The 25,007-nt window shown below is 42.8% G+C and overlaps 1 protein-coding gene across 1 annotated transcript; it reads right to left on the bottom strand.

The window, feature by feature from the left end:
• Positions 1-22,822: 22,822 nt before the first annotated feature.
• PP2-A11 (phloem protein 2-A11) lies at positions 22,823-24,594 on the bottom strand. The gene is made up of 3 exons (XM_079056239.1): positions 24,017-24,594; positions 23,553-23,671; positions 22,823-23,445 (listed from the first exon to the last, which is right to left on the bottom strand). The coding sequence occupies exons 1-3, from the start codon at positions 24,350-24,352 to the stop codon at positions 23,049-23,051; spliced, it is 852 nt and encodes a 283-aa protein (XP_078912365.1). The 5' UTR covers positions 24,353-24,594; the 3' UTR covers positions 22,823-23,048.
• Between the last annotated feature and the right edge of the window lie 413 nt (positions 24,595-25,007).

Genomic DNA, 25,007 nt, shown 5'->3' with positions numbered 1-25,007 from the left:
ATCATGTACGCTATGACATGTACTCGCCCTGATGTGGCATTTGCTTTGAGCATGGTCAGTCGCTATCAGGGAAACCCAGGTAGAGCTCATTGGGTAGCAGTTAAGAATATACTCAAGTATTTGCGAAGGACAAAGGATTGGGTCCTTATGCTTGGTGGCAGTGATACTTTGAGAGTAGATGGTTACAGTGATGCCAGCTTTCAGACGGATAGAGATAACTTCCGTTCTCAGTCAGGCTGGGTGTTTTTATTGAATGGAGGAGCAGTTACTTGGAAGAGTTCCAAGCAAAATACGGTGGCTGATTCTACTTGTGAATCAGAGTACATAGCAGCAAGTGAAGCGTCGAAAGAAGCAGCTTGGTTGAGGAACTTCATCGGGGATCTCGGAGTTGTTCCAACCATCCAGGAGCCTATGGAACTGTTCTGCGATAATGAAGGAGCGGTTGCCTTGACAAAGGAACCAAGAGATCATGGTAAGACCAGACATATCGACAGAAAGTACCATTTCATCAGACATAGAGTAGAAGAAGGCCATCTTATAGTAAAGAGGGTGTCATCTGAAGATAACCCAGCAGATCCTCTCACAAAGGGTCTGAGTAGGGCTAAGCATATTCAGCATGCTCGGAGCATAGGACTGAAAGATGATATTAGTTTTAGTAGTTAGATTAGTTTTTGAAACTTGTAACAAAGTAAATGTAATTGACTTTTGGTGATTAAATAATAAAGTATTATTTATAAGTTTGGCTACTACCTTTTGTCGATTGTTTATTATTGTGTTTCATTTTTGCATGTTTTACTTCCTGAATAATGAGATTATTCAAACTCCACAGTCGCTCGTACTCTTGGAAGTAAGTAGTGAATTAAGACTGTCATGAATTGGATTGCAGATTGTCTAAGGATAGACATGGCAATAGAATTGCTGCAACGTTCATGAGTACTCAGAAATTGAGATTTGAGTATTGGATAAACCCTCGCTCAGAGTATTACTTCATGGAATTCATCACGAGTAACACTGAGACGATAATATCTTATAATCTTGAAACGAAGATATATGAGTTGTAATTTACAAGTCGGTTGTGTATTGGTGATACGAAAACGCATCAGTAACTTGGTGTTATAAAACGTATTGTCATGCATAATTTGATGAGTAAAAGATACAAGCATATGAGTCAACGTTTATTCGTTCCTTTTGCCCTAACAGGAAAAGCGATATATGTGGGCCCCTCGATGATTTGGTGTTGACTTATGTGCTGGGCCCAGCCAGGACTAAATTGATGTGTTCGATTAGAAGTCCTACATCATCACAAATCAGGAATCGGGAAACATAGATTCTGGACAAACAGATTGATTACATTCCATGTCTTTTGTCTGGGGATATCAAGCAGAATGAAGGGTTATATGATCACTTATCTTAGGACACGTAACTGACTGGGTCAGAGTTCGGCAGCAGCTTTTTGGAAGCTACAATTTGCTGGTCAAATTTAGAAGGCATACTAGCAATTATAGTTACAGACTTATCCAAGTGGGAGACTGTTGGATTAGGTGTCTAAGCCCATAACTATAATTGGTATGTACTTGAATTGATAGCAGCACAGTCCTTTTGGGTTGCCCTCAACCTAGCAACTGGACAAGGAAATTATGAAAGGAGAGATATTAATTTATAAGATTAATAAATTAATATATATATATATATAAATGATTTATTAATATGTTAATGGATTAATATATTAATTAGAAATCATTATGTTTAATTAATTGTTAGCCAGAAATTAATCAGAATTGATTTTGGGGTTAAAAGAATTAATTATAAGGTGCAGGGACTAGTTTGCAATTATCTAATAGTTGAGTGGAAGGCTCTAGAACCCCCTTGGAAGAGGGTGGACGAAATCTTTAGGGGAAACCCTAATAATTTCGTCCATAGGGGCTTGGATAAGGCCCTTGGGTTTGCTTAGGCCCTAAGCAAAGGATAACTAGGGTTTCCCTTAAACCCTAGATCCCTCAGCTATATAAGGAGCCTCCTGGTTCATGTTTTTGGTCACTCTTTCTTTTGAAGAAACCCTAAGGCCGAGATTTTGCATACTCCCTCTCCCCTCTCTCTTCTACTTTCCTTCTTGCTAGTCATTGGGTGTGATTCCATTAGAGGCATTACACTTGTGGTGCTAAAGCTTCCAAGAAGATCAAGATCAAGATCAAGGGAATATCAATTGTTTGCTATAACAATTGAAAGGTATGTAAACCCTAAACCCTAGTTTGTTAATTTCGAAATTAGCCTCTCTCCTCTAGGGTTCTAGTTTTGCAATTCAAAGTTGTATGTTCAATAGTTAAAACATAGATCCAAAGTAGGTATCAGAGCCTTGGTTTGAGTGAATTGGAGAAACATTCATGTGAATCCAGTCTCAAATCAAGGAGAGGTTTTCGAAAATGGTTTTCAAAAGGTTTCCAAAATAAGTAAAGGAGGACGCAGAGGGTACGATCAGCCGGAGCCAGTAAGTAGACCCCAAAATACCATACAAGTTATTTGATTATGTGATATATTAGAACAACATGCTAGTACTAGGCTAGGGATCTTCAGGAATTGCATCATAAAATTGTCTGATTTGTGATGCCTGCTAGCCTAGGGTTTTCCTTATATGAGATATTTAACTTTCCTCTAGGAATGAGGATTGAGCGTTCGCCGTGTGTGTGTATATAGTTAGAGTGTTGTGGTGATACTTGAGACAAATATGGGTAGGTGTGGAAGGTAGTATGGGCCCGTACTACTGAAAGCACAGGACCCATACGTGTATCAAGGAAGCCACAACTCTCTAGGGTATCGGTTATGAGATAGTTCCCCGGGTGGTTATGTGATGTGTCTAAGGGTCTTGTTGGTGTATTGCAGTATGGCGATTACGAGACGTCTCGAGGCAGGATCTGGTTCGGGATCGGGATCAGGAGAGGGTGATCAGGATGGATCAGTACCACCCGAGGTCATTGGTCAGATGAGTACGGATGAGTTGGATGCCAGGATTCGGGAGATCTTGCATGATGAGGTTGCTGCCATGTTCCGGGCTAAGTTGCCGGAGATGTTTGGGTCGATCAAGACCGCCATGGTTGAGTACTTTGATGAGCGCTATGCAGCTCTTGCAGAGACGGCTGTCGCGACAGCTACAACGGCTGTAGCAGCGACAGGGGTAGGAACCGGTCGAGGTTTTCAGTATCGGGACTTCGATAATACGAAGCCCCCTACTTTCGATGGAGTCAAGGATCCGATCGTTGCTATGAGGTGGTTGTCAGACGTGGAGGGATGTTTCTTCACGTGTTCATGCCCTGCTGATCAGAGGGTGAGGTGTGCTCTGAACCTTTTGAGGCTCGGGGCGAAGGATTGGTGGAGGTTGACTACAAGATCTTATTCGGATGCGCAGCGGGCTGCGGTTACTTGGGATCAGTTTCGGGAGATGTTCAACACTCGTTATGTTCCACGGGTTGAGAAAGAAAGGTTGGCTCAGGAGTTCCTGGAGCTGAAGCAGGATTCAGAGTCGGTGACGGAGATCACCAGGATGTTTACTAAGAGGGCGATGTTTTGCCCGGAGTTTGCTTCGGAGCAGGCTCAGATGTCCCGCTATCTGAGTATGCTCAAGAGGGATATCCGACAGTTTGTGTCCACACAGAGATGTGATACCTTGTTAGAGTTGCAGGAGGCCGCCAGGTGGCGCGAGTTGGAGATTGAGTTGCAGTTGCGAGAGCAGAGGCAGGCCCCGGTGCAGTCGCAGCCGGCGCCGAAACGGTCCAAAACCGTTGACTCTAGGGTTGGAGGTCAGAGCAACCACACTTGTGAGAAGTGTGGGAAGGGTCATGTCGGAGTTTGTAGGTCCGATGGTGCGTGTCGCAAGTGTGGGAAAGAGGGACATTATGCGAGGGATTGTCGTCAGTCTGTCCCGGCTCAGGATGGGAGGATCTGTTATCATTGTCATCAGGTTGGACACTTGAGCGTCAACTGTCCACAGTTTGTTGCAAGACCGGTGCAGGCTCCAGCACCGGCCACTTTGAGGATTACAGGTGGAGGTCAGGGAGGAGCGGAGCCTCCGAGGGCTTAGGGACGCGCTTTCTAGCCTATAGCAGAGGAGGTCAGGGCAGAGCCGGATGCAGCTGCGGGTATGTTTCCATTTTGATATCTTGTTATCTTGTTGATTATGTGGTATTGTAAATCTGTTCGCCTTTTTCGCATGAATCATGGTATGATTGAGGATCTTAGTAGTTAGGGGTTGTAGTCGGTTAGTATCCAGGAGGATAGGTAATCGGAAGATTGGATATACGATCTCGTTGCTAGGAATAGCGACTGCGATGCAAGAAGTGTTCAGTTGGGATTCGAACTTCCTTGGAGTTCGAGATGTGCGATGGCAGGAGAGTGTCCTGTGGAGGTTGCTCACTCCGGAGGGATTTAGTTCCGAGAGAAGAGGGGGAACTTTACCAAGTAAGGTCGATCGATTTATGCTGGTTTGTCAAGCGGAAGTTAGTAGTTGGTACACTAAGTGGGGAGAATTGGAAAATTCTCCGGTAAAACAGCAAGTATCCAGGGTTGGTTAGCTGCTTAGATTTATCAGTGTTGTAGCCGAGAGTGTGGCTTGATTGGAGCAAGTGACAGACAAGTGGGGCAGGGAACAGACCATGGTTTCAGTTAAGGTAGTTGGTCGATGTGAGGTCTGGGTTTAGGCCATGGAAAGGATTCCGGGATCGGAACTGGAGTTCGGAACCTCAAGAGGGCTAGAACAGACTGCATGTGAGGGATTCCCAGGAAGGATGGTTCAGGGTGACGTACGACAGCTTTGAGCGGTCCGGATAGACTGAAGGCCAGAAGGCGTACCAGTCAGACCGAAGGCTCGGGGAACGGTCCAGACAGGCTGAAGGCCCAAGAGGGCGGTCCAGACATGCTGAAGGTTCCGAGAGTGGACCAGATAGGCTGAAGGCCTGGTAAGGCGGTCCAGTCATGCTGAAGACTCTGTATGTGTTAGTAGATCGGTATGCGGAGAATGAGTGAATATGTCGCCATGCAATAGTAATCGATATGGTCTAGCCCCAAGTATTGATCATGATGATGGAGTTGGCTGGCGGCCGTGCGTGGGCCTTTTTAGTTATGTGATCGGATTCGGAGTATATGGGAGTTCGAGAATAGCAGTTGCTCTACATGGATAGTGTAGAGTGGAGTTTAGCTATGTGGCACTTATAGGTGCAGTAAGGGTTGTTGAGTAGACTTCCTGGAAAGGAAAGGTATGTAGCTCCGGAAGGAGTTTGGGTCCTCTGAAAGGAAGGCAGTGGAGTAAATGGATGATCGAAAGTGCTTGGTAAGCACTGGGATTGTACCAGATATATGGAAGCACATACGGGTTGGATGCCCATTGGGGTTATGGCAATGTTGGATGATGCGCAGGCATGTTTTCAGTCTCCTTGGAAGAGGAGGAGGAAAGTGGTTCCAGATTGGATATTGGGACAGAGGAAGGTGATACAGCAGGTTAACAGACTCGGGAGTAGTCTGGACCGGTGATGAGGACTGTATAAGGATATTACAGTCGAAGGTCAAGGACCTTGAGATCGTGATAGGGAGGTGTGAGTGGGTTGCACTCCGTTGTGTCGAACCGAAGGGTTCGAGGGTGACGCAAGGACAAGGTCCTTAGTTCCAAGTATGGTTGTAGGCTTGAGTTATATATGTGTAGGTATTCCAATCTGGGGTATTCCATCATGAGGATTCGTTCCAGGTTGCAAGTTATCAGGGTTATCACCAATCTTAGGCGAAGGAAGATGGATTAGTGTCTTGGCGGAGCTCAGTGGGTGTTGTGGTATCCAGTTTTCGCAGGTTGCGAATGAATGTGTAAGACGGAAGTAAGGCAGTGCATTCAGGTGGCACTTAGTTGATGAGTGTTTTCATCAGAAGAAAGAAGCCGGTGACCGGCTTGAAGCAGTTATCAGGACCCTGCAAGGGAAGAGATGGATTTTAGGGATTCGGTAATTGTGTTTACAGGAATCTGGGTCGGTTTGATATCAGTGGATGCATTGTGGGAGTAACATCCGGAAGTTTGTGTTGCCACAGGCTTCGAGGACGAAGCCTAATTTAAGTGGGGGGGGGGGGGGGGAATTGTAACATCCCAAGTTCGGAAGCAAGAAGTTGGAGGGTGCTAAGTATGAATTTAGGAAAGGGACTCGACGAGTAGGTCCGCTTACTTGCCGAGTCGGAGCGGGATTCTATCGCGGTTTAAGTGGCCAACTCGCCGAGTCGGCGGCTTGGACTCGACGAGTTGGTGCTGGAATGAGAAAACCCTAATCCCGAGGGTTGCACCCTATTTAAAGGACTTTATGTCCTTCTCCCAGCCTCCTATTCCCCCAAAGAGTTCCAGAAAACCCAAATTTCGTCTGAGACTTCATTGTTGAGGAGATTGGAGTTTGGAAGAGGAATTGGGTAGAAGGAGCTTGAGAAATTAGAGGCTAGCATCAAGGGGCTTGTGTAGATCTGGGATCTACATCAGTTTGGGCACATCTCAGAGGTAAGGAGCCATTATCTTAAGCTATTTTCCTTTTTGGGTTCATCCTTGGTGGTTGATTTGGAGTTCCTTAGCTTGTTTGAGATCTATTTCGGGTTTGGAGTTTAGATCTGAGGTTGCTACTCCAGATCTAGGCTTGTGATGGTCCAAAGTGTCATAAAGCTTATGTTTAAGAGTTGTTGGTGAAGCCCCCTAGTCCTTAACCCTAGCCCTAGAGTGTTTTGGGCTTATATCTCCTTGGTTTCATGTAAAGTTTGCAACTTTATGTGAGGGTTAGGATGTAGAAGAGTGGATCTATGTATTGGGGCCCCTGCATGGCTCGAAAAGCCTCTGTATGGATTGAGAACTGAAGAGACTCGGCGAGTCACATGGGTGTACTCGACGAGTCGTATGAACATGTGCATGGACTCGGCGAGTTGAAGAACAACTCGGCGAGTCTGTTGAAGATTGCCTTGGACTCGGCGAGTCTGTTCTTGGACTCGGCGAGTCTGGTCGCAGAACCCAACCTCTTTTGGTTAAAGCTTTGGATTAGTGAGTCGGTTGGCGACTCAGTGAGTTGGACATGATGGGATTCCGAGATCGTTGAACTCGACGAGTCTTGGGGCGACTCGGCGAGTTGAGTCGTGTTATGGGAGTTTCTGAGTATAGGAACTCGACGAGTCGACGGGTTGACTCGGCGAGTAGAGTCAATCAGGAAGGTTGACTTTGACCAACAGTTGACCAGTTTGACTTCTAAGGGTATTTTGGTAATTTTGGTATTGGTTCCTTGGTAGTGTGCTGTGGTGAAGTTCGTGTCGGTGGTCGGAGCAGCTTGGTCGTATCTCTTCAGTCGGCAATTGCAGGTGAGTTATCCTCACTATATCGACAGGGTCTACGGCACCAAGGCCGGCCCTTTATCGGATGGAAATTCGGGTATTGTTGTTATGTCATTGCTTTGCTAGATCTGCATCCTGGTATTTAGGATGGTGTTATGTTAGTGACCTGGTCAAGGTCGGTACCCGTTATATAGGGTAATGCTATGCTTGGTCGGAATCCTGGTTAGGATGTTGATATGCTATGTGATCTGTTAGACTGATAGTCTGGTTAAGGATTTGTTATGTGATTAATTGTTTTTTGTGCACATGGTTGTTTGACGGGGGTTGGGTTGAGGCGGGACCTGCTTTGTGCTGTAGGCCAACATACCCAGGACGGACCAGATATTCCGAAGGCCCAGCGAGTGGTCCGGATAGGCTGAAGGCCCCAAGAGGGCGGACCCGACGTGCCGAGACTCGGAGAGTGGACCAGGCCGACTGAAGGCCCGGTGTGGGCGGACCAGTCATACTGTAGACTCAGAGAGTGGACCAGGTAGATTGAAGGCCCGGTGTGGGCGGACCAATCACACTGTAGACTCGATGTACATGGCTAGACTCGGAGGGTGAACCAAGTGGACTGAAGGCCCGATGCGGGCGGACCAGTCACACAGTAGACCCGATGCACATGGTTGTTCTGTATTGTGATATGTTATGAGTATGGTTATATGTGGTTGGTATTTTGGGGGGTAACTCACTAAGCTTTCGGGCTTACAGTTTCAGTGTTTTGTTTCAGGTACTTCAGGAGACCGTGACAAGGCGAAGGCGTGATCGTACCGCTCCTCATGTTTTATGATTTATGTAATATGGTTCTGGGGGATACTCTGATGTCTAAACTATTTTGAAAACGAGATGTATGAACTTAATGGTTTTTGAATGAATTAAAATGTTTTAAATTGGCTCAATTTTTATGGGTGTTACAATCTTGGAGATTTTCGGCTATTCATCTGGAAAAAAAAAAGATATTGGTTATATTGATTCAAAATTTCAAATTAATTGACTTGCTTATTTAATGAGTTTTAAAATTCAAACCATTATCTCAAATTGATTCATTTTACGTGGGATATACTGGGAGATAAATTATGAATAATATTGACTTTAATTTTGACTCTCAAATATTTTGTTGATTTAATGGGATTAGATTAGATTTTATAGGTTAATAACCGAATTATTGATATGTTTATTTAATGAGTTTTTTTTTATTATTTTTAAGTTAAACGGTTTCAATTTTGAAGCCAAAAGCTATAAATAAGGGAGTTAAATTGGGATCAATATTAATTAGGTTAATGATGACATAGATCGTCAAAAGATGTCTTGAAGGAGATGCATGCTTCAGTTTGTAGAGATTTGTGTGAAGACAAAACAATGGTGTGATAATTGGAGATGCAAGGAAGAGGCAATACACAAATTTTAAGAATACATGAGCAAAAAGGAACCACCTTTTGGTGTTGCATTCTGTTATGAACACACAAAGCATCAATTGAAGCACAACCATTGACATGAGGATAAAGAGGATTGGGGAATTAGGGTTTAAGAGAGAAAAATAGAGGAGAAAGACGGGGCAAATATTAATGTTTTCGGCCAGAATTATGGAGAAATTGATATCACTTATATAAATAAAATGATATGTTTTAATTGATAACATAATTGTTAAATTTAAAGATTCTATAATTTATGTAATTGTGTTAGAATTGTGAAATATATTTTAGAAAATAGCGATAGATTCTATAATTAAAGATTCTATAATTAAATGTATTTGTGTTCGAAATGTGATTGCTGAATTTAAAGATTCTATAATTAAATGTTTGAATTCTATTTGGAGAAGATGATGTCAGTAATTTGATCTAAGGGTAGAAAACATAGGATTGAAATACAATCAACGGTCATGATTCTTTCATTGGTGAATTAAAGGTTCTCTTTTAATAATATTTAGAGATACGTTCAATCTTACATAACTATTGTCATTATCACACATTCTCACTAATTAAATCGTCTATAAGGTTATTATAGACTTATTATTATTATTCTCATTCTATCAGAATGTTGTCAGAATGTTTATTGAGTCGTATTTTGTCATAATGAAAATGAATGAAAAACAATGTGTGAGAACAGAAATGAATAAGAATTAGTGAGAATTATGGGTGAGCAAACCCAAACCAAGAAACCGAGAAACCGACTAAAACCGACGAAACCGAAACCGAAAAAACCGAAACTGATGCAAAACCGACGATTAGGGTTTGAATTTTTTAAAAACCGAAAAATCGGGTTCGGTTTCGGTTTTTACCCAGAAACCGACCCATCCAACCTGAGAAACCGACTCATACTTAAAACCGACAAACCGCCCCAAGAAACCGACCCATCCAACCCGAGAAACCGACCCATACTTCATTGTTTTTTGGTTGTAATAGACTATTTCGGGCTTTGGTTGTGACTTGTAATAGACTATTTGTTGTAAGACTCATGATTTTTGAAGTATTTAACTTAAATTTGGTGTTTTTTGAAGTATTTAACTTGTTGCTTCAATTATGAAAAATGGGTTAAAACCCAAAACCCATGGGTTTAAACCTAGAACCCGTGAATATATGGGTTAAACCCAAGAAACCGAAAAACCTCCCAAACTGACCTCAGAACCCGAGAAACCAAACCGACCAGAAACCGATCCTATTGGGTTCTGAAAACCATAAACCGACCATTTATGGGTTGGGTTGAGTTTGGGTCCAAAACCGACCCAAACCGACCCATACACACCCCTAGTGAGAATGCATGAAAATGACGATATTTTTGTAAGGTTAAACGTATTCGCATTACTAAACAACTTATTCTCTTAGTAATTTTCATAGAATAGCACTGTCCACACGACCGCACAATAAATGTTCATCCACATTATAACCTAGCCCAACAATATATAACCATATATATATTTTACATGTTATTCTTTTAACAGCAATATTCAAACATCACCCTTGTGTATCAATCTCAAATTCCAAATATATATAAAAAAAAATTTAACTTTTAAAAGATTTTTTTTAATAGAAAAAAAAACTAAAGTAAATACTTCATTCACAGTAGTATGAGCTTAACTCTTATTCTAAATAATAAACTTATAATAAAAAATCTTACTTCAAGTAATATGTGATTTTAACTTTTCCAAGTTATTAACTTTTAGTTTTTAAGTAATTTTATTTCAAACAATTTTGCTGAACACTCTTATATAAATAAAAGCCACAATTATACCCTAAATCTAACCAATAGACATAACAATTGCATTACCCTCTCTCTACACAATAGGTCATTTGAACATCAAAAACTCTTCCAACCTTTCAATTCAATCAAAAATTTATTTAGTCGGGACAAATGACACATAATCCGTACATAGTCCACCTTTAGTGTGCGTACAATCAATTTGCATCATAGAAAACTTCACCTTCATTGCAACCTTGGAATCCTCCGCAACAACAAAACTACCAACATGATAAAACTTCACCTTTACGGGGTTTATCTCCTAGTTTTAATCATGTGTTAAAGTGGTTGGGTTCATGTCAATCCATTGATTATAAAATTTTAGGTTGGAATGAGAAAAATTGGCAATAATTAAAGATTAAACATGTTAAATTTTTTAACATGTTTAATAAATGGGTTGAAGTAGAACCCAATCTAATTTTGACACATCACAATCCTTACTTAAAACCGAACTCAATCTAATTTTGACACATTACAATCCCTACTTAAAACCAAGTGTATTTTTTGTGTCTTAATGTTTTTACACATCGTTACTTTGATGATTTATAATCCATATTTGTTGATTTATATGATCTGATCTTATTCGATGGATTGAATGGTTTCAACTCGTTTGATTTAGACTTCAAAAGTAGGGGTAGATCGAATGGGCTTTATTATGTTACATTTTGTAAGCCCCTTATAATGGGCTTTGAGTTTACACTTATATTGTCCTTTTCCGATTTGATACTTTTGCATTTGTATATAAGACAACCCAACTATTACAAAAGGGAAACCCATTATCTAATTGGACTCAACCACAGGAATCTTTGCGTATAAAAGGAAATAGGAATTACCAAACAGTTGAAAAAAAAATACATCAAACGATTATCTTAATTAATCTCGTTTTAGCCCTAATTATTTTTTCACACTAGGTCAATGAACAATTTTTTTTACCACAATCAATCTTTTTTATTAAATCCTGTCAGTTTCGGCAAATGTAATTTTTTATTAGTCGGAAATCATATGTGTAATATTTCCTTCTAGCAACTGCGTCTTGTGTTTCATTTTTTTTTCAATGAAGGTGGTGATCAACCTTTTAGCAGAAAACGAAGTTGATCACGATGACAACTTGACGAGCTTCAATCAAGCTTCCAAAACATCGATTAAGATACGTTTGTGTTTAATTTTATACATCGTTTGTTTTGAAAAACCCTAATCTTGAAGAAAGCTTGTTACTTGCATAATGGTTTCGAATTCAACACTAACCATGGTGATGCACATACAACATTGATGGTGGACATACAATACTCGGACGTCTTCCCAAACCCCTTAAGCTATGCAGAGCCCTGACAAAAAGGATCGAAATGGGATTTGTGACAATAATTGCATGTATTTTTTCCATTTGTGTTTTTGATATCCAATTAAAAAAATGTTTTGATTTTCATAATTTTATCGTGGGTATTTTTTTCAGTTAATTTAATACATAAAGTTGGTCGTTTATTTTTAAATAGATACTAAATCAAAACCATTATTGGAAATACCATTCCTCCCATGTTACCTTAAGATTCCAAGAAGTTTCTATTTTGTGATGTCCTTCTTTCAAAAAAAATTCAAGATTTTTTATTACCTTTATATACTCATGGTCATTATTAGGAATAGTGCATTTTGTATGTTTTAAAATTTTGCCACAATACTTTATATACTTTGACAATTTTGGTCTTTTTGTGTATACATTGATAATTTTGGTCCTGACATATACTTTGACAATTCTAGTCCCTGGCCTATTGTAATTATATTAATAACCATGGTCATTAGATTAGAAATAGTGTATTTTGTATGTTTCAAGAATTTACCACAACACTTTTATACTTTGACAATTTTGGTCCCTTTGTGTATACTTTGACAATTTTGGTCACTGGCCTATACTTTGACAATTTTGGTCCTTTTGTGTATACTTTGACAATTTTGGTCTCTTTGTAATTAGAGATTGGCCGCATGCATTTTAATATTTGCCACTTTAAGTCCCTTTGACTATTTTCGCCTTCATTTTGTCCCTTTTTTTCCGTCTTATTACTTATTTTTCATTACAGATTAGCCACACGTGTTTTAATATTTCTCACTTTCAGTCCCTTTAACCATTTAAACCTTCCTTTTGTCCTTTTCCGTCTACCAATTAGTGTTTCTGTTTTGGGCTTCGTTGTATCATCTGACCATTTTGACCTTCTTTGTCCATTTTCCGTCTACCAATTTGTGTTTCCGTTTTGGGCTTCGTTTTGTCATCGTTCTCTCATCGTCATCTTTTGTGAATAAAATAAAACGTATGTAACATCCCGAAATTCAGGTACAGCTATTTAACCCTTCTCTTTTGTCAAGTTGTCAAGATTAGTCCCTGAGTGGGAAAAGTTACAAATGAGTACGTCGGGGGTACTGGAGAGTACGCTGCGCGTACTCATGCGCTTGAAATGGGCGCGGACCCTTTAAGGTACGTTGGGCGTAACTGGTCCAGATGCAAACCCTAAATGAGACTTGTGCACTACATAAGGAATGATATGGCCTTATCCTCAGCCACCATTTCGAAGAGAGAAACCCTAAGAGAGCATTTCCTCCGTCCTAAAGCTTGGGTGTGAGGGTTTTGAGCTAAAATTGCCTTTATGTGTTAGTGAAGAAGAAGAGGGGGTTCTTGTGAAGGCTAGAAGTTGGAGTACAAGCTTGGATCTGAGTTCTTCAGAGGAAGGAGCTTCACTTAGAGGTAAAAAGCTCAGAACTTTCCTCTTTATTTTGGTTTGGTGATTCATGGTCCATTTCTAGGGTTAAAGTCCCAAAGGTGGAGACTTTATGAGCACAAGGGACTCCATGGACCTAGATCTGTCCCATTTCAGTGATATATGTGTTGTAGATCCATAAAAATCCCAACTTGGTCGTCATTAGGGAGTCATGAGTGAGTTATGGGCTTTAAAGTGTTGGAAGTGGAATGATTTGGGTGTTGGTGACTCTTACAGCCATGCAAAGGCTTAAAGTCACCAACTTTATGGATTAAGAGGCTAAGGGGTAGTCAGATCTGAAAGTTGGACGTGTGTCTTAACTGTTTAAGACCCCAAAAGCTAGGGAGTCTGAAACTGGGAGTTACGCTGGGCGTAATCCCAATACGCGCGGCGTAGGGGGTCGCGTTCCCCGTTTCTGTGAGGTCGCCGGGTACGCCCAGCGTACAGGTTCGGTACGCGCAGCGTAACCCGGAGAGTTGACTTTTGTTGACTTTTAGGGTTTGGTCAAACAATTGGACTTTTGGGACCGTTGAAGGGTAAAATGGTCTTTTAGCCTTCTGAGAGTGCTAAGAGAGGGAACAGTCTAGCCTTGAGAGTTGTATTGATTAGAGTGCTTATTCCATGTGATTAGGCGGAGGCTAGAGCAGATTTTACTAAGTTCGAGATTACCGAGTTACCCGAGGTGAGTCTTCTCACTATACTGTACCTGGAAGGGTACCTATGTGTGACCGGAAGGTCTTGTATGCTATGATGTATGTGCTATACGCGGTTATGTGATATGGGTGACCGGAAAGGTCTTGTATGCTATGATGTATGTGCTATACGCGGTTATGTGATATGGGTGACCGGAAGGTCTTGTATGCTATGAGATGTATGTGCTATATGCGGTTATGTGATATGTATGTGCTATGTATGTTATGTATGATATGGACCGGAAGGTCAAGATGATATGGACCGGAAGGTCAAGATGATATGGACCGGAAGGTCAAGAGGTTACGGATCAGAAGGTCGATACGGGTAGGACCGGAAGGTCTACCGGGATTTGGGACGGAAGTCCCTGAGACACATGGATCGGAAGATCCTACAGAGTTATGGCCTGGAAAGGCGTATGTGTGGTATGTGGTATTTTGGGGAACTCACTAAGCATTTATGCTTACAATTGTTATGATATGTGTTTCAGGTGCTAGCGAGGATCGCGGGAAGGCGCCGACATGATTCGTACACACTTACGGAGTTTATGTTATTGAGATTCTAGGACATGTTTTGTTATGACACAGTGAATACATTATGTTTTATGATTATCGTGTGATTGAAAGTATGATAAAAAATGAAAAATTGTTTTGAAAAATTACATCGTTACAAGTTGGTATCAGAGCCTTGGTTTGAGGGATTCGGGTGCATCTTCGGATGAATCTGAACTCAAACTGAGGAATTGAGAAAGTTTTTCATAAAATAAACATTTTTTCTAAAAGAGTAAAAGATTTTGAGAAAGGCAGAAGGAAGCAGTGTGTACGATCAGCCAGCGCCTGAACGGTGATATGATATGCATGCTAGAGTAGGCTAGGTATTCATATTAGGACTAGAGTGGCCTGATTTGTGATGCCTTAGCCTAGGAAGGATTTTGCTGCTATGTGATGCTTGAGAGCGAGTAGGTAGTAGTGAGGAGATGAAGAGAGGTCTACAGAAGGGTAGCCTATGCCAGCAAGATATAGAGTACTTGTGATCTAGGATCCAAGGAGGAGGACTTAGGGTGAATACTGATGCGGTGTGGACAATAGTATAGGGCCCGTACTACTGAAGACACCGGAGCAGTGCGCACTCTAAGTAAGAATCCTTTGGGTACTAGAGAACAAGTAGGGTTGAGTGATCGAGTGCAAGTATGCTCGAGCGAGTCTCTGATATTATTATGTTGTATTTGAGAGAAATCATGGTTGGGACACGTCACAGACCTGAGCCAAGTGGCGTGAGTGACGAGGAGCTTCGTCAGATGATCCACGATGAGGTGGCAGCGGCGATTCGAGCCGAGATTCCGGAGATGTTGGGTCTATCAAGACCACATTGATTGAGACTTTTGATGAGCGGTATGCAGCGGTGACTGAGGTTGCGGCTGCTGCAGCTACTACAGCAGTGGCTGCTGCCAGACCTCAGGGAGGTGACTCGTTGTTGCTTCGAGAGTCAGCAACACGGAGCCACCAAAGTTTGATGGGACGTAGGATCCGATCGCTGCGATGAGATGGATTGCTGATATCGAGGGATGCTTCTACACGTGTTCATGTCCGGAGCATCTGAGGGTACGGTTCGCGTTGAACCAACTTCGCTTGGGAGTGAAGGATTAGTGGAAGTACGTGACGGCGAGCTTCACTCTTGCAGAGATTTCAGTGGTGACCTGGGAGAGGTTCACCATCATGTTTAGAGATGAGTATGTTCCTCCTGTGGAGAGGGAACGGTTGGTTCAGGAGTTCTTGACCCTCAAGCAGGGTACTGATTCGGTTACTGTGGTTACCAGGAAGTTTCATGAGAGGGCGATGTTCTGCCCTGAGCAGGTGTCTACTGAGCAGGAACGCATGAGCCGGTATTTGGGCGATTTGAGGAGGGATATACGGGAGTTCGTGTCGAACTCGACTTACCGGACATTTGCTGAGCTTCAGGCAAATGCCCGGAAGAGGGAGATTGAGTTGGAGACTCAGGCCAGGGAGGAGGCCGAGTTTCAGAGGATGGATCGGCGGCCGGCACAGTCTCAGCCGGCAACCAAGCGGGCAAAGTCCGCGGATACGAGATCTGAAGGCCAGAAGGGCCGCACTTGTGTGAAGTGCGGCAAGGGACATGATGGGGTCTGTCGATCGGGTGCTTGCTACAAGTGTGGCTGAAACATCCCAAAATACGACCCAAAATTTTTTGTTTTAATATTACTAAAATCACATCATCCAATGTCATACATACTAAGAACCATAGAGTGAGTAACTCAAAAGTCAAGTAATTGTGTCAAAACAAATACTGTATCAATCATATCGAAATATCTGAATAAAACTCCCAGGATAAAACTGAAGCTGTGGTGTGTGCCATGCCATCATCCCGAGCTCTTCCCCTTACTTGCGGAAGTACCTGAAACCAAAAACTGAAACTGTAAGCACAAAGCTTAGTGAGTTCCCCAAACTACCACATACCATACAATGACATGTAAGCAAATACTGGGCCCCGCCCACTGCATCGGGCCCCGCCCGGCATCAGACTGAAATCCAGAACTAGCTTTGGGCCCCGCCCGGCATCAGACCGAAGTCCGGAACTAACCTGGGCCCCGCCCACTACATCGGGCCCCGCCCGGCATCGGACCGAAGTCCGGAACTAGCTTGGGCCCCGCCCACTACATCGGGCCCCACCCGACATCGGACCGAAGTCCGGAACTAACTGAGCATAGCATAGCATAATCATAACTACTGGCATAAACACATATACTGCATACTGCATCGGACCGAAGTCCGGAACTCATATCACAAAAACATGCTTGAATCACAAAGACATCAAGCACACTGAACTACTGCATCAGACCGAGGTCTGGAACTACTGCTAACTAAACGGGCCGGCATTGTGGCCGTAGACCCGTTCCTACTGGAAGGAAACTCACCTCGTAAGCTGGATGCTAAAAAATCTACTCGGGAACTGTCTGCTACTGCTCCGGTATCTCCCCAGCTACAATTCCCATAAATATACTCAATCAAATACTGATAACTAAACTGGGGGTGAAATGACTATTTTACCCCCGGTCAAAGTCAACTTCCTGGTCAAAGTCAACCTCCAGTTGACCGGACTCGCCGAGTTGGGCCGCCAACTCGCCGAGTCCCTTTCATCCGTTCTAGTCCTCTACTCGCTTCTACTCGTCGAGTTTGGCGAAGACTCGACGAGTTCTTCTTCGATACATACATCGAGTCTAACTTCATCCGACTCGTCGAGTTGTATGAACACTCGTGGAGCCTGAAGAACAACTTGCCGAGTTAAAGAACAACTCGCCGAGTCCCAAGCATGTTATTACTATATAGTCAATTCTAATCGATTTCAGTGCTTCCAAATCATAGATCTAGGCTCTTAGGGTTGGTTTTACACGTAAAGTTTCCAACTTTACGTGCATGCATGAAGAGATGAGGCTAGAACATCAAAATAAGCTAACAATGGGGTCTTAGGGTTTGGAACTCGACCTTGGGTGCATAAAGGCAGCTACTTTGAGCTCCTACAGCTCAAGTATACTCAGATCTATGATCCATTTCCTTATAGGAGTCCCACTCTCGAGTTTGGATCCAAAAAGTCCCAAAAAGAAGCACATCTAAGCATACAAGACTATCAAATGGAAATAACAAGCAAGGTACAAGCTTTAGTACCAGAATGTGAGGCTGATGATCAAGAGACTCTGGATCTTCTTCTTCTCCTTTGGATCCTTCCTTCTTTCTTTCTCTTCCAAAACCTCCAAACTAGCACAAACACACTCAAGCTCAACAATGGGGGCTAGGGTTTACAGGGGAAATGCTCTAAAGGTGTTGGAGGCTGGGGTTGGAGGCTATAATGACGTTTATATAGGGTACAAACCCTTGAAATTAGGGCTTCATCCAGACAGGCAGACTCGCCGAGTCCTTTCATATGGACTTGCCGAGTAGCCAACTTAAAATGCGTGAACATCCTGTCTCTACTCGACGAGTTGGGCTACAGACTCGTCGAGTATCCCTTAAGAAAATGAAAATTACTTTATTTAAATCACATACCAGAAATGGGGCGTTACAGTGGCAAGGAAGGGCAAATCGCCTAGGATTGCCCCAAGGGATTTATGATTTGCTTTCATTGCAACCAGACTGGCCATCGAAAGGCCAAGTGCCCGCAGCTACATCAGGAATCAGCACAGGGATCTGCACCTGCTGCTAGGGTTACCGAGGTTCGGCCAGCGAAGGTCGAGGCACCGAAGGCTCGTGGGAGAGCTTTCCAGTTGACAGCAGAGGAGGTCCGCGCAGCGCCCGAGGTTGTGGCTGGTATGTATTCTTTATTGATTTATGATGGGATGAGATATTATGCTATGCATAGGTACTTTTCTTGTGAGTTCTGTACCTGCCTTAGTGTTATTTGACTCGGGTACGAGTCGATCATTTGTGTCGATAGCGTTTGGTCGACACATCAGTAGCCGACGAGAGGCGTTGAGACGACCTTTACGAGTTTCCATAGCTGACGAGCGAGCGGTGTATGCTACGGATGTGATTCGAGGATGTGTACTCGAGATCTTCGGCATTGAGTTCCCGATAGATCTGGTCCCGATAGCGATGGGGGACGTATGTGTCATAGTGGGCATGGATTGGTTGAGCCGATTTGGGGCTGTCATAGACTGCGAGCGACAATTGGTGACGATACGAGACCCCAGTGGGGGAGTACTTACGGTGTACGGCAAGGGTACCCGATGTGGGTCGGCGTTTTGTTCTGCCGCCAGAGCGAGACAGAGTTTGCAGCAGGGCTGCAGCGGGTTTGTAGCCTATGTGATGGACACACGAGAGGCCGCTGGGAGGCCAAGTTCGATGGATGACGTTCTGATAGTGCGTGACTTCCCAGATGTTTTTCCCGAGGAGTTGCCGGGTGTGCCTCCCGAGAGGCAGGTAGAGTTCCGCATTGATTTGGTTCCGGGGGCAGCGCCTATCGCCAAGGCGCCTTATCGCCTTGCGCCGCCAGAGATGCAGGAGTTATCCTCGCAGCTTCAGGAGCTGCTGGGGAAGGGTGTTTTGTAATGGAAATTACAGTCAGAGGTTGTTGTGATGCTACGGGAAGCCGTAGTACTCACTAGTCAGAGGTTGTTGTGATGCTACGGGAAGCCGTAGTACTCACTAGTCAGAGGTTGTTGTGATGCTACGGGAAGCCGTAGTACTCACTAGTCAGAGGTTGTTGTGATGCTACGGGAAGCCGTAGTACTCACTAGTCAGAGGTTGTTGTGATGCTACGGGAAGCCGTAGTACTCACTAGTCAGAGGTTGTTGAGATGCTACGGGAAGCCGTAGTACTCACTAGTCAGAGGTTGTTGGGATGCTACGGGAAGTCGTAGTACTCACTAGTCAGAGGTTGTTGCGATGCTACGGGAAGCCGTAGTACTCACTAGTCAGAGGTTGTTGTGATGCTACGGGAAGTCGTAGTACTCACTAGTCCGAGGTTGTTGTGATGCTACGGGAAGCCGTAGTACTCACTGGTCAGAGGTTGTTGTGATGTTGGAGGTTGTTATGATGCTACGGGAAGCCGTAGTACCCACTAGTCAGAGGTTGTTATGATGTTATGGGAAGCCGTAGTACTAGCTAGTCAGAGGTTGTGGTGATACCGCGGGAAGCCGTAGTACTCACCAGTCAATGAGAAGTTGATGTGATGCTACGGGGGAAACGTAGTTCATGCTAGTCAGCGAGAAGTTGTCATTATAAAGTACTCTTTGATCAGAGCATGGTGCAGAAGAGTTTTAGGCATGGGATGGCCCTAATTTACGAGTTTTTGGGCACCTGGTGGTTGGACCAGGGCGAGACCGGGGTCTCCTCAATGATAGGGAGTCATTATGGTCGAAGTGAGGTGTGGTCATCACAATCCGAAAGAATGGGATAAGTGAGGTACGCATGGGTTACGAGGTTACTGCCGACAGAGCAGATACAACAGGTTAGACAGAGCAGATACAACAAGTTAGACAGAGGTTACTGACGGCTCAGAGTCGTCAAAAGAGTTATGCGGATCGGCGACGGTCCGAGCTGAAGTTCCAGGTGAGGGACTTCGTACTCCTGAAAGTGTCCCCTTGGAAAGGAGTGATCCGATTCAGGAAGAGGGGCAAGTTGGGGCCCCGGTACATCGGTCCGTTCAGGGTGACCGCGAGGGTGGGCAAGGTAGCATATCGGTCGGAGCTACCTGCGGAGTTGAGCCAGATTCACGATACCTTCCACGTGTCTCAGTTGAGGAAGTGTATAGCCGACGAGTCGGCGGTGGTACCACTGGAGGATATTCAGATGGATGCGAGCCTGGATTATGTTGAGAGGCCAATCGCGATTGTGGATCGAAAGATCAAGGTTCTGAGGAACAAGGAGGTGCCCCTGGTTCAGGTTCAGTGGCAACATCGGAGGGGGGTCTGAGCTGACTTGGGAGACAGAGTCAGAGATGCGGGAGCAGCATCCGGAGTTGTTTACAGCATGAGACTTCGAGGGCGAAGTCTGGTTCTAGTGGGGGAGAATTGTAACATCCCGAAATTCAGGTACAACTATTTAACCCTTCTCTTTTGTCAAGTTGTCAAGATTAGTCCCTGAGTGGGAAAAGTTGCAAATGAGTACGCCGGGCGTACTGGAAAGTACGTTGCGCGTACTCATGCGCTTGAAATGGACGCAGACCCTTTAAGGTATGCTGGGCGTACCAAAGTTACGCTGGGCGTAACTGGTCCAGATGCAAACCCTAAATGAGACTTGTGCACTATATAAGGAATGATATGGCCTTATCCTCAACCACCATTTCGAAGAGAGAAACCCTAAGAGAGCATTTCCTTCGTCCTAAAGCTTGTGTGTGAGGGTTTTGAGCTAAAAGTGCCTTTATGTGTTAGTGAAGAAGAAGAGGAGGTTCTTGTGAAGGCTAGAAGTTGGAGTACAAGCTTGGATCTGAGTTCTTCAGAGGAAGGAGCTTCACTTAGAGGTAAAAAGCTCAGAACTTTCCTCTTTATTTTGGTTTGGTGATTCATGGTCCATTTCTAGGGTTAAAGTCCCAAAGGTGGAGACTTTATGAGCACAAGGGACTCCATGGACCTAGATCTGTCTCATTTCAGTGATATATGTGTTGTAGATCCATAAAAATCCCAACTTGGTCGTCATTAGGGAGTCATGTGTGAGTTATGGGCTTTAAAGTGTTGGAAGTGGAATGATTTGGGTGTTGGTGACTCTTACAGCCATGCAAAGGCTTAAAGTCACCAACTTTATGGATTAAGAGGCTAAGGGGTAGTCAGATCTGAAAGTTGGACGTGTGTCTTAACTGTTTAAGACCCCAAAAGCTAAGGAGTCTGAAACTGGGAGTTACGCTGGGCGTAATCCCAGTACGCGCGGCGTAGGGGGTCGCGTTCCCCGTTTCTGTGAGGTCGCCGGGTACGCCCAGCGTACACGTTCGGTACGCGCAGCGTAACCCGGAGAGTTGACTTTTAGGGTTTGGTCAAACAATTGGACTTTTGGGACCGTTGAGGGGTAAAATGGTCTTTTAGCCTTCTGAGAGTGCTAAGAGAGGGAACAGTCTAGCCTTGAGAGTTGTATTGATTAGAGTGCTTATTCCATGTGATTAGGCGGAGGCTAGAGCAGATTTTACCGAGTTCGAGATTACCGAGTTACCCGATGTGAGTCTTCTCACTATAATGTACCTGGAAGGGTACCTATGTGTGACCGGAAGGTCTTGTATGCTATGATGTATGTGCTATACGCGGTTATGTGATATGGGTGACCGGAAAGGTCTTGTATGCTATGATGTATGTGCTATACGCGGTTATGTGATATGGGTGACCGGAAGGTCTTGTATGCTATGAGATGTATGTGCTATATGCGGTTATGTGATATGTATGTGCTATGTATGTTATGTATGGTATGGACCGGAAGGTCAAGATGATATGGACCGGAAGGTCAAGAGGTTACGGACCAGAAGGTCGATACGGGTAGGACCGGAAGGTCTACCGGGATTTGGGACGGAAGTCCCTGAGACACATGGATCGGAAGATCCTACAGAGTTATGGCCTGGAAAGGCGTATGTGTGGTATGTGGTATTTTGGGGAACCCACTAAGCATTTATGCTTACAGTTGTTATGATATGTGTTTCAGGTGCTAGCGAAGATCGCGGGAAGGCGCCGGCATGATTCGTACACACTTACGGAGTTTATGTTATTGAGATTCTGGGACATGTTTTGTTATGACACAGTGAATACATTATGTTTTATGATTATCGTGTGATTGAAAGTATGATAAAAAAATGAAAAATTGTTTTGAAAAATTACGTCGTTACAACGTATTTCAGTAATATAGGGTTCAATAAACGTACAAGAACAGCCACAAGGGTGACCCGTGGTTCACCACAGCCCACCCACTAGTTATATACTAAATAAAGAGTAAAAAATCATGTGCACAAATGATATACCATTATTTTTCATTCTTATATACAAACCAAACATAATATGATAATTAAACATAATGTAATAATACATTTGCACCATCACATCTCTCATTTCACATATGACTTTCTCATGATTATTTAAACGTCACGAATCAATGACTTTGATACGCTCAATATATGTTAAATAAAATAATAATATCATATGTGAATTTTTCACATGTTATGCTTTTAAAAACAATATTCAAACCTCACTTTTGTGTATTAATCTCAAATTCTCAATATGCATACAAAAAGATTACCGTGTGCTCGGCATCAAGTTTTTGAAAACTTTTAGAACTTAAAAAAAGAACACAAATTAAATAATAATAAAAAAAGTCTACGAAAATACGAGTTAGTTTTTATAAGTAAGTTTACACTTTTTAAAAGCGTCATGTTACTTTTAAGTAACTTCATGCTACACAAACAAAAACTACATCTTACAACTGCCCTAAATCTAGTCGATATGCATAACAATTGCATTACCCTCTCTCTACACAATAGGTCATTTGAACATCAAAAAAAACTGCTCTAACCTCTCAACTCAATCAAAAAAACTTTTTATTCACTTAGGAGAAATGAACACAGAATCCACACATAGTCCACCTTTAGTGTGTGTACAATCAATCTGCATCATAGAAAACTTCACCTTCATTGCAACCTTGGAATCCTCCGCAACAACAAAGCTACCAACATGATAAAACTTCCAATTCCCAGGTGACGTCAGATAGCATTCATTCATCGATTTTTGACCATCGGAAGTGGAGAGCTGGAATCTCACCGGCTTTTTCTCCCATCCGTGAATCTGTTCACAGTCACACACCCGCTGGCCAAACCGCCTGCCTGACCGCCCGAGCTGGAGGCGGAAGTAGAGGTTGTAGGTGCCCGCCGGGAATGGGAACTCAACCTCTCCGTCAACTTCAAACCACCAAATTTGTTGCAGATATGCGACAGATTTGAATCTGAATCCAAGAAAACAACAAAGAAGTGTAAGTTTTGTGTAATGCAAGAGTTGTTTGTACTTTATGCATCATGAATTGTTGTTAATGAAAGAGATGCAATGTTTTACCTGGATTCATCGGTGGAAATTCGACTCCAGTATCGGCGATCATCAATGCCGGTGATTGATAATCCGTTGAATGATATTGAAAGAGAAGGTCTTCCTGTTCCTTTGTGTAACCAAACTTTCTGCAAAAATTCAAATAAATTATCAAACTTTGAATCTTGTTATGTGAAAAGTGGAAACTCTTTGTTCCTCAAAAACCCAAATCAGTAGAAAGCATATAAGTATATAACATCTTCTATCATGTTCAAGATTTCATACTAAGTAACAGATTTCATAAACCAACAACACAAAGAATTCTATTTAAGATAACTCCTGGTTATCTTCTTTTTAGGTCAAAACATTTTGTTGATCATAAACCAAGAGAAAAGAATTTTATTTAGATGATTAAATATTTGATTGAAAAGATTATGAGTTAGAATTTGATGTTTATTCATTTCTAATTGCAAACAAACGTATTGATCCCTTACCTTTGTGCCTCCATCAATGGAATTAGGTCGAGATAATCTGGCGTAAATATCCCTTTTGCACAAATTCGAAGGGAATTCATTACCATCACCAAATACCCTGGATATAATAGAATCATAATTCTCTGGCAATTTCGATTCCCATACGAAATCAGCCGACGAGGCGCCACGAAACGCACGATTAAGGGCGGCGAGTCTGCAGATTTCTTGTGGGTTTAAGTGTACAAGAACAGAACCCACCACACTTTCCGGCAAATCGCCGAGGTTGGTTTCCGGCGGCACCGCCGGAGCAGAGGGTGCGCTGGACAAAACAAGAAAAGACGAAAAACCAGATCCCATAGGAACAACACGAACCTCAAAGAATTTGGGTATTGTTTTCTTCTCTGGATTTGATTGAGATTTGGGGAAAACTGAAAGGGGTTTACAGGGAAAGAAACTGAAAAATGAAGAGAGGGGAAACAGATGATGAATTAAGGGTTTATTTATAGCTGTTGAATGTGGATGGTCGGAGATTTTAACTTTTGGTTTTGTATAATCCAAATGGATTAAGATATCAAGTTCAGGATAATAGATTTTTGTAAGGATTTGTTGGATAATTTCTTTCAATATAGCGAGCGTCGACCACATAAAAATAGTAGTATTTTGTGTGTGTATAAATTACAGAAATGATCCCTCTATTATATTGCAAATCACATTTCAGGCCCATATTACAAAAAACAAGTACCATATTATGGTTTCAATTTCTTGCATCGACTGTTTTTCTCACAAACGTCATCCATGTTAATCCGTTTTGGCTTCGCGTGCCCCTCATCCGAGGCATTTTTATATTTTCTTTTTATCTCTCTCAAAGAAACTCATATTCGATGTTTGAAAAAATCTTTGAAAATAAACGTTTCATATTTTTTTGTAAAATAATACTAGTATCATTTAAAGAAAGATCTTGCCGAAGACAGTCCCATGAGGTCATTTCCTTAAAAGTTCAAAATATTTTAAT

The sequence above is a fragment of the Lactuca virosa genome, chromosome 6, assembly GCF_052849685.1.
Source record: "Lactuca virosa cultivar CGN04683 chromosome 6, Lactuca_virosa_CGN04683_v6, whole genome shotgun sequence".
Lineage (NCBI taxonomy): Eukaryota > Viridiplantae > Streptophyta > Magnoliopsida > Asterales > Asteraceae > Lactuca > Lactuca virosa.
This window is presented reverse-complemented; position numbering and strand designations above follow the sequence as displayed.

Excerpts from the sequence above, each read along its gene's own strand:
- PP2-A11 (XM_079056239.1), bottom strand. The coding sequence starts at position 24,352 with ATGGGATCTGGTTTTTCGTCTTTTCTTGTTTTGTCCAGCGCACCCTCT. Across the intron at positions 23,672-24,016 it reads CCATTGATGGAGGCACAAAG|AAAGTTTGGTTACACAAAGG; the intron begins GTAAGGGATCAA and ends GAATTTTTGCAG. Across the intron at positions 23,446-23,552 it reads ATTTCCACCGATGAATCCAG|ATTCAAATCTGTCGCATATC; the intron begins GTAAAACATTGC and ends TCTTGGATTCAG.